Source organism: Choloepus didactylus, chromosome 11, assembly GCF_015220235.1.
Source record: "Choloepus didactylus isolate mChoDid1 chromosome 11, mChoDid1.pri, whole genome shotgun sequence".
In the NCBI taxonomy this organism is placed as follows: domain Eukaryota; kingdom Metazoa; phylum Chordata; class Mammalia; order Pilosa; family Megalonychidae; genus Choloepus; species Choloepus didactylus.
Window position 1 is genome coordinate 22,439,573 of NC_051317.1, and position 9,608 is coordinate 22,449,180.

Sequence of the window (9,608 nt, forward strand, 5' to 3'; positions counted from 1 at the left end):
AACAGTGGTAGGGTAAGATGATATTTGACAAAGATTGGTAGGACATGAAAATTGAGCCACATGGGAATTTTCAGGAGAATGTTGCAGAGAACTGGAAGTGTTAGGTAGAAAGGTGGGAAAATTCTGCATAGGATGAAAAATACTAAGGAAGACACAGTGCTGGACAGGGAGGAAAGAAGACAAAGAGTCTGCAAATGCAGTGGGATGAGAGAACACATAGGGCCTTATAAAGTGTCAAGGTTTTGGCTTTCCCTGTAAGTGAAAGAGGAGTAATGTGCTCTGTTTTTTTGTTTGTTTATTTAAATTCAGTTTTATTAAGATATATTCACATAACACAATCATCCACAGTGTACAATCCATTGTTCACAGTACCATTGCATAGTTGTGCTTCATCACTAGAATCATTTTTTGAACATTTTCATTACTCCAAAAGAATAAAATAAAAAAAAAAAGTAAGAATAAAAATAAAAGTAAAAAATAACACCTAAAAACATCCCATCCCACCCAACCCACACTATTTTTCAATTAATTTTTGTCCCCATTTTCTACTCATCTGTCCATACACTGGATAAAGGGAGTGTGAGTCACAAGTCACCCCATGTAAGCTATGTAGTTGTGCAATCATCTTCAAGAATCAAGGCTACCGGGTTGCAGTTCCACAGTTTCAGGTATTTCCTTCTAGCTATTCCAATGCACTGAAAACTACAAAGGGATATCTATATAAAGCATGGAATGCCCTCCAGAATGACCTCTTGACTCCATTTGAAATCTCTCAGCCCCTGAAACTTTATTTTGTTTCATTTCTCTTCCTCCTTTTGGTCAAGAAAATTTTCTCAATTCCGTGATGCCAAGTTTCAGGCTCATCCCTTGGTGTCATGTCCCATGTTGCCAGGGAGATTTACACCCCTGGAAGTTGTGTTCCACATAGAGGGGAGGGAAGTGAGTTTATCTGCTGAGTGGACTTAGAGAGAGAGGGGCCACATCTGAACATGCTCTGTTTCATGTCTCAAAAGTTTCACTCTTGTTGCTTTATTGAGTATTTACTGAAGATGGGCAGTGTGGAAACCTGCAACGAGATTACAACAATCCAAGTGAGAGATAATGGCACTTTCTCCAGGGTAGAAGAAGTGTTGGTGTGGTAAACACTGAGCAGATTCTGGATATATTTTCAAGTTAGAAACAGCTGGTATTTCTGAAGGATGGCATGAGGGTCTCAGAGAAACAAGAGTTAATTTCACAGTTTCTGGGATGACAAGTGAAAGGTTGGAGTGGCCATTAATAAGGTGATGAAGACCCAGTAAGGCAGCTAAAAACATGTTAATTTTGAAATGCCAGTGAGACTAAGGATGGATGACTGTGTTTATTACATAGAGGGCAAAGGTGAACATGGCAGAGCATTTTTCTTGTATTGGTGATGGAAAATCCTGATTGCAGTTGATCCAAGCAAGAATGGAAGCAGAGTAATAGGGGCACCCAGGAGAGGAAACACATAACAATGGAAGGAGTTTGTAAAAGTGAACAGACAAATGCAGATAGCATTCAGAGATCAGAGTAGCATCAAGATATTGTGTGTGTGTGTGTGTATAAGTATATATTTAACAGGAAGAGAAAACCAGCATGTATAATGCTGAGGAAATGATCACATAGAGGGATGTCATTCTTAATTCAGGAGAGTAAGAGAGTGTAATACCTGCAGTATCTTACAGTACATGGGAAAGTGAAACTAGTCTACAACTGGAGGGATTGGCCTTGGACCTGGCAGACAGTTTAATTGGAGGAAAAGAATGAATAAACTTTCTCAAGATGTCACTAGGAGATATGGCACATCTGTCCTCTTTTTCAGACAAAGGCCACCTGTGAGAAAAGAAAAGTATTTGCTTTTTTATGTCTCAATTTTTGAAAAGCTTTGTTGTTATCAGTTTCTGTCTTAAACTGCTTGGGCTGTTATCACAGATCCACATGATGGGTTAACTTAAATTGCAAGCATTTATTGGTTCACAGTTTCAAGACCAGATGTCCAAAATGAAGACATAGGCAACACTTGCTTTCTCCACAAAGACTGTAGCACTCTGGTTTTGGCTGCCAGCAATACTTGGGATTAATTAGCTTTCCTATCAGAGGCAATGACCTCTCTTTTCTTCTGTTCTTTCAGTTTTCTGCTGACTTCCAGCTTCTGGCTCATCATAAAACCTCTAGTAATCTGGATTAAAACCCACCCTCCTTCAGTTGGGCCACACCTTAACTAAAAGTAACATCTTCAAGAGATCCTATTTACAACAGGAATGTGGATTACAATTAAGAGCATGTCTGAACTGGGGTGTATAATTCAGTCTACCACAGTTTCTGCTTTAGATTTTAATCACAATCTTTATTTTTCCCTATGTCTATGTATACTATACTTTTTCTAGGTTTCAGACAACCTGAGTGCATGCAAATTACTGAGTCTCTTTTATGATCTAATATGCACATTCAGCTTTTGACTTTAAAATGCACTCATATAAAAGAGAGTTGGAATTTTGCTTTATAAAGGCAATTTTTCCTGTCCCAGAATCTTTGGCACTATAAAAAAACTATATGTAAAATTCCAAACTGTTAAAACAGAGTTGATTTCTAAAAACAATCAAGGTGATGAATGCACACCTATGCGATGATAATGTAAACAATTGATTGTATACTTTGGATGGATTGTATGGTGTGTGAATATATCTTAATAACATTACATTTAAAAAAACTTAATCTTGAAGTTCCAACCATCAATGAGGAAGATTTATAAATATTTTAAGCATTGCATATTGTGCCTCTTCAGAAATATTTTTCTCCACAGGAAATGGAGTCCCAGAATGTGTCCACTGTCACTGAGTTTCAGTTGCTTGGATTCCAGAACCTCATTGAATGGCAGACATACCTTTTTGCTATTTTTCTGTTCATCTACTTCCTCACAGTTACAGGGAACATTGTTATCATTGTGGTGGTGAGCCAAGACCAACGACTGCACTCACCTATGTATACATTCCTCAAACACCTCTCCTTTCTGGAGATCTGGTATACCTCCACCATTGTGCCACTTCTCTTAGCCAACCTGTTTTCAAAGGGTCAATCCATCTCCTTCTCTGCCTGTATGGCACAACTCTATTTCTTCGTATTCTTTGGGGCTACTGAGTGCTTTCTCTTGGCCTTGATGGCCTATGACCGATACCTGGCCATCTGTAGTCCACTCCACTACTCCTTCCTGATGAGTCCTGAGGTCTGCAACAAGTTGGTGGCAATATCCTGGTTAATGGGGGTTGGCACAGGCTTTCTGCCTTCACTGATGATTTCCAAGTTGGATTTCTGTGGGTCCAATCAGATCAATCATTTCTTCTGTGACCTCCCTCCACTCATGCAACTCTCATGTTCCAGAATTTATATCACTGAGATGATAATTTTTATACTGTCACTTGCTGTGCTGTGCATTTGCTTTTTCCTTACACTTGTGTCCTATGTTTTCATTGTGTCCTCCATATTGAGAATTCCTTCAACGTCCTGCAGGAAGAAGACCTTCTCCACATGTGGCTCTCATCTGGCTGTTGTCACTATCTACTATGGAACCATGATCTCCATGTATGTTCACCCCAATGCACACTTGTCACCTGAAATCAACAAGATCATTTCTGTCTTCTATACTGTTGTCACCCCACTATTGAACCCTGTTATCTACAGTTTGAGGAATAAAGACTTCAAAGATGCAGTTAGAAAATCCATGAGAAGGAATTTTGGTATCTATGGAGTAAAAGTGAAAGGAGCTTTATTTATCAGGTAAAGAAAATCTTACCTAATCCACAGAAACTCCAGAAAACACACAGTGGATTAACTACTGTGAAAAGTTACTGGCAGATTCAGAGTATTCAAAACTGAATCTCATCTTCAGTACCACAGTGATTTCCAAAAACAAATGAACAAACAAAAGCATAAAGAAACAGCTTCTTCATGGTTCCTTGCCAAAAACTGATCAAAAAGATTAATTGCCTCTATCAAACCATGAAGGGGGCAGGTTAGCCCTCATACGTTTGTTTCCATCTCTTGAGACTACCTGATTGTAGGATGCCAGTGCATTGGATTATACCCACATTATTTTAAGATTCTACTATAAGATTCCCCTTGTGTTCACATAGCCTTAGGTACAGAAAGTTAGGTATCTTTTTACTTCTATTGGTAGATTAATTACTTCTAGATCCAACTGCTGATGCCATTGGTGCTCTTTAATTATATTTGGAATGAATAAATGAAAAGAGGAAAAGAAGAGTATATTTGAAGTTCATGTTGACCTAAATTATCTTCTAGAGAAAAGAAAAAACAAATAAGGATTTTTAAATTGCCAAATGTTTAGCTATAAAAACTTAAAATTTTACATGTTTTTTCTTTAATGTTATTCAAGGAAAGGAAGGAAGGAAGGAAAGAAGGGGACCAAAATGCTATATTATTGTATGCTATTTATAAATATTGGGAGTCAAAGGAGGTGTATTTAAAAGCTGAGACAGCTTTCATACTTTCTTTTATGCAGTCAATAATTACAGGACCTCTTCTAATTCTGTCATCTATTCTATTCATTAATCCACAAATATTTGTATTCCCCAGTTATGTGCCATGCCCTTTTATTTGCCATGCCCTCTGCATGGTTGCCGTGGGATATAACAATATGGAGCCCCCAATCTAGTATGGGAGTGAAATATGTAATGAAAAACCAAAGGAATAATTGATACATTTTTGTTTGTGATTATTACTATGAAAAAATGAAGTGTAAAGTGGCCCATTAACATAGAACAATGGATGTCTAACTCAACACAGAACCTTAGGAAATATCTCTGTGTTTAAGTAAAGCATAGTCAAACTCAAACTTCAAAAGTAAGGAGACTGTGAATGCAATGAGAGTTCCAGGCAGGCAAGGGAGCCTACTGAACTAAGGTGGTAGAGGAAGGAACGAGTCTGAAGAGAAAAACAGGGGTGAGTCATTATAGGTACTTAAATAAAGTTTTTTTGTTTTATACTAAGAGACATGGCTAATTATTGAAGGATATTAATCTTTTGTGCATTTTGCATTTGCAAAGTCTTATTGTTGATTAGAGAGTAGAATAGAAGACAGGAAGAGTTGTTAAGGCATCATAATAGTACATATAGGAAAGTAGGTTAGCTTGAATTTAGGTTTGAGTGATGTAATCCACCACAGGAAATGCCTCATACAAGAGGAAATCAGGAGCAGAAATTCTGGTCTTGCTCACTTTCCCTTGCAGTGATGACTGTTTGTAGCCTCTTCGCAGACTTGCTCCACATGAATCCCTGAGCTTTGGTCCTCTAGCTCATGCACTTTACTTACACCAGGTCTTTGGGTTCTCAAATTTCTTCTTCCATCTTGGTCTTGAATGGTAAGAACTGTTGTTAGTCCTTCCTTGATACATCTGGTTTGAATTTTGGATAGAAGAATAGTGCTCTGAAATAAGAGATAGGAAGGAAATTAGTGATTGGAAAGTTTGCTTTACTTATTTGTAGAATCAACAATCTTTCATTGCAAATGTTAATCTCTGATTGTCATTGATTGTGACTTGCATTTAATCAGAATTAAGTTATTCTGCCAAAAACATCTTTTTTAACATGTTAAACTTGAGAGGTACTATGCTATGCATAGAGGGAGAAAAAGATTATTGATCAACATTGTAGAGAATTCAAGAAATCATGTTGGTTTAGTTTCCTACCTGCTAACACAAATACCATACAATGGATTGGCTTAACAACAGGAATTTTTTGGCACATGGTGTCAGAAGCCTAGAAGGCTTGCTTTCTCATGGGTCTCTATCTTCTGGTGGGCTAAAATCTTTAGGATTCCTTGACTTTTCCATCACATGCCGACATCTTCTCCTTTCTCTTCAGGGTTCCACTGACTTCCAGCTTCTGGCTTCTTCCTGTGGCTTTTCTATGTCCAAATTCCTTTCTTAATAAGAACTTCAGAACTTCAACCATATTGGATTAAGATCCACTCTCCTTAAGTTTGGGCACAGCTTAACTAATAAGTTCTTCAGAACTCCTGTATGCAAATAGTTTCACACCTACAGGCCCAAGGTTTGGGATCTGAACATGTCTTTTATGGGGGTCATGATTCAATCTTCAACAGATGCCAAATGGACATTTGTATGTACGGATCTGGAGTTCAGAGGAGTTGCCTGGTCTAGAGTTAAAAATTTGGAAATTGTCAAGCACATGAATGATATTTTAAAATATGAAAATGAATAAGATTTCCTAGGGAAATTGTATAAGCTAATAAAATAAGAGGGTAAAGGACAAAGAATTGAAAAATTTTAAAACACAAAGTTTAAGTGAAGGAAGAGAAACCTGAAAATGGGATGAAGATTAACCAGAGGTGGGAGGCCATTTGTGAAGTGGGTACACAGCCTAAAGAAGAGAGTATTCTAAGAAGGAAGAAACAGTATGGCCAAGAGATGATGAAATATGGAATATGCAAAAGAGGTTTTCATTTAATTTATCAATGGCTTGTGATGAAATGGCAAACAATGCAAACCATCATGTAAACAATCATTCTGAGAGATCTAATGGTGAGAGTCAGAGTGATACATGTATTTTTGAAAGATGGAAGGTTTTAGTGTCTAAATTTGAATGCATGTATGAAGCTTCTATTAGTGAGCCAAAATCTAAAGAGATGATATATATTGACAGATAACTGATAAACCAAGATTATGAAGTCTGAAAGGGATGGAATCCAGGACAAATATGGAAAAATAAACATTTAATAACAAAATGTTTTTTGTTCACTATAGAAAGTAGATGGGTGAGGATCATTGCAATCTGATGAGGATTTAATGATACAGAGAGAAGTCTTTGGCAAGTTCCTTCCTGATTACCTACATGGCTTTTGTCTCATCTTTCAATTCAGAGACTAGGTCAACAGGTCTAACTGACCATATAGAAGGGAGGACAGAGTTTGAAGAAATTGTCAAAGGCAAGCAGTGCTCATATTGTAAAATGAATGAGAGAGATAATTGAACACAGATGAATTTGGGACAATATTCAGATCCTAGTTGGAATAGAATGTCATCAATTTATTGCGATACTGACCTGCCTGATTGTGCCCTTTGCTTTAAGATGACTCAGGCTTGTGGATTCAGACATATGTTGAAAGATGAGGATTATTTGTGGTAATCCTCATCTTTCAACACTTAACTGTGGGTATAGCTGGTTAGAGGGGCAAGGGAGTGATGGTCTTCAGAATCTTAGATTGTCATGAAAATGAATGAATGCTTATAAAGGTAGGTGAAGTGATCAATGGAATAAAAATCCAGGGTTCAAAGAAATGCAGTTATATGGTTATTTGAGTTGTATGGATCTATAGAAAGTGATACTTAGGGGGTTGGTTGCTAATTTAGTAATTTAAGAATGGGGTTCAGTTTGGGGTATAAAACCAAATATATGGCTAAAAGGATGAGTACGATAAACAGGCTACAATAGGAAAGATAGTCAAACACCTGAGAAGTACCATGCTTAGATGTGTTGGCCACCTGGCTGAGGGGAAGAAGTCCAGTAGGAAAAAAATCCATGATCCTAGTGCCATCTATAAATGAGAGAGAGAGAGAGAGTGGCCAGTAATTAAGGGAATAGTCCCAAGTATGGGAGAGTGGATTGTGTATTTTAATAGCATGATTCTTTAGAAAAAAAGATGTTTTATTTGGAAATGGGGTACCAATATTCTGAACAAAGCTTTAAACAGCAAGAAGTATATCAGGTCTACAAACTGACCCTGAAGTACAAGGGAATGAGATGTTAAGCAAGTCCTCCTGAGAGACTTAGTGCAAGGTTTCCATTAAGGCAAGGAGGTGGGTATCATTCACAATGATGCTGAAGATAAAGAAGTGATGACTGAACATGAAACAGGATCTCCAAAGGGAGGAGTTCATGTGATTGATGCAGTGATGTCAAAACTTTCAAAGACCTCCCAGGGGATGGGCTCTTATTGCTTTCTAAATGTTTCACTCCATCCTTGAGTGGATATTGCAGTGCCCCGACTTTTGATGGTGGATTTAATGTTAAGTTAAAAATAATTTGATTCTAAGTTCCCTTGAAAAGGGTCTCTAGACCACTGTGCTATAGTGTTAAAGGAGTCAACATTATGTTTTATTTGTTATTTTATCTTGCTGTTTCCCAAGAACAAAGTGTACCATTTTCTTATAGAATAATTTCAGAATTTTGAAATATTTTTTTTATGACAAGGACCAAGACAAGTGTTTTGAAGGCTAAATAAAGTCTATGGCCATGAATGGGAAAAATAGCTGTGACTACATGATTTACAAGTGAAAACAAATTGAATCAGGGGTTGATATATTAGGTGTGCAAAATAAAAACTAGCACATTCATAATGACATGAATTTCAACTTAATGAGAATAAGAAAAAGGGAAACTGACATTCATTTGCCATGCAAATAAAGCAATCATTTCACTTTCATGAAAATGGTGAAAACCATAGGTGCTTTATATTTACTCTTCTGATCCAGGTCTTGTTATAAAACTATAATACTGCAATAGGGTTTAATATTATTATAAAAATAAAGAAACTGAATCTTTTGAGTTCAGCATTTCAGCATTTGGTTCAGATTTTACAGAGAGTAAATCCAAATTCTCTGTTGGACTCCTAAACCTTTATCCTTTTCACAAGGCTTTGTTTGTTTGTTTGTTTGTTTGTTTGTTTGTTTTAAGTATTTGAATATGATGAATGCAATTCAAAAGTCTATTTTTTTCTCTGACTTATAAGCTTTCTCTTCCTCCCTCCAAATCTTTAGCTTATGCCTCAAATAATTTGTTGAAATTTGATTTTTTAAAAAGTGAATCTAGTTCTTTTAAGAAATCTGATAGTTGAAATTCACCTCCCACAAAACCCCTTTCCACATATACAGAACAAAACACAAAATCTATATGAAACCAAACCTCTCCTATGTTATCAGCTGTTAATATGTAGTTTCATAACATAGTTATTATTTGTACATATCCCCAAAAGATAAATCACTCCCTAACTAACACAGAATAAAAAGTGATTTCCTGTCCAATATTTTGAGTAAGAGGTGAAAACATTTTTTGCATAATCATGTGTTTTATAAATGTTTTCTTAAAGACTAATTGTGCCAGTTTGAAAATGTTATGTACTCCAGGAAAAACAATGTTCTTTAATGCAATCTTCAGGGGCACACCTATTAGTCTTTTGATTAGGGCAGAGTATTTGATTGGGTTATTTCCATGGAGATGTGACAAACCTAACTGTAGGAGAGACCTTTTGATTGGATTGTTTCCATGGAGGTGTAGCCCCACCCACTCAGTGTTGGTCTTGATTAGTTGACTGAAGTACTTAAGAGAGCTCAAGAGCTGACACAGGCATTGATGCTTGGCGATGCTTGGAGATGCTAAACTGAGATGAAAACCAGAGATTGCCCCAGAGAAGCCAAGAGAGGACCCCCAGATGCTTAGAGAGAATCACCCTGGGAGAACAAGCAAAGATGCATGGATGCTGAGACAGAGAAGCTAAGAGAGACAAGAGCCCAAGCAAGGATGCACAGAGGCTGAGAGAGAGAGAGGCTAGG

General features: G+C 37.0%; 1 protein-coding gene across 1 annotated transcript; it reads left to right on the top strand.

Annotated features, from left to right (window-relative positions):
* Positions 1–2,827: 2,827 nt before the first annotated feature.
* LOC119505895 (olfactory receptor 11L1) lies at positions 2,828–3,799 on the top strand. The gene has a single exon (XM_037798778.1). The coding sequence runs from the start codon at positions 2,828–2,830 to the stop codon at positions 3,797–3,799; it is 972 nt and encodes a 323-aa protein (XP_037654706.1).
* Positions 3,800–9,608: the final 5,809 nt, after the last annotated feature.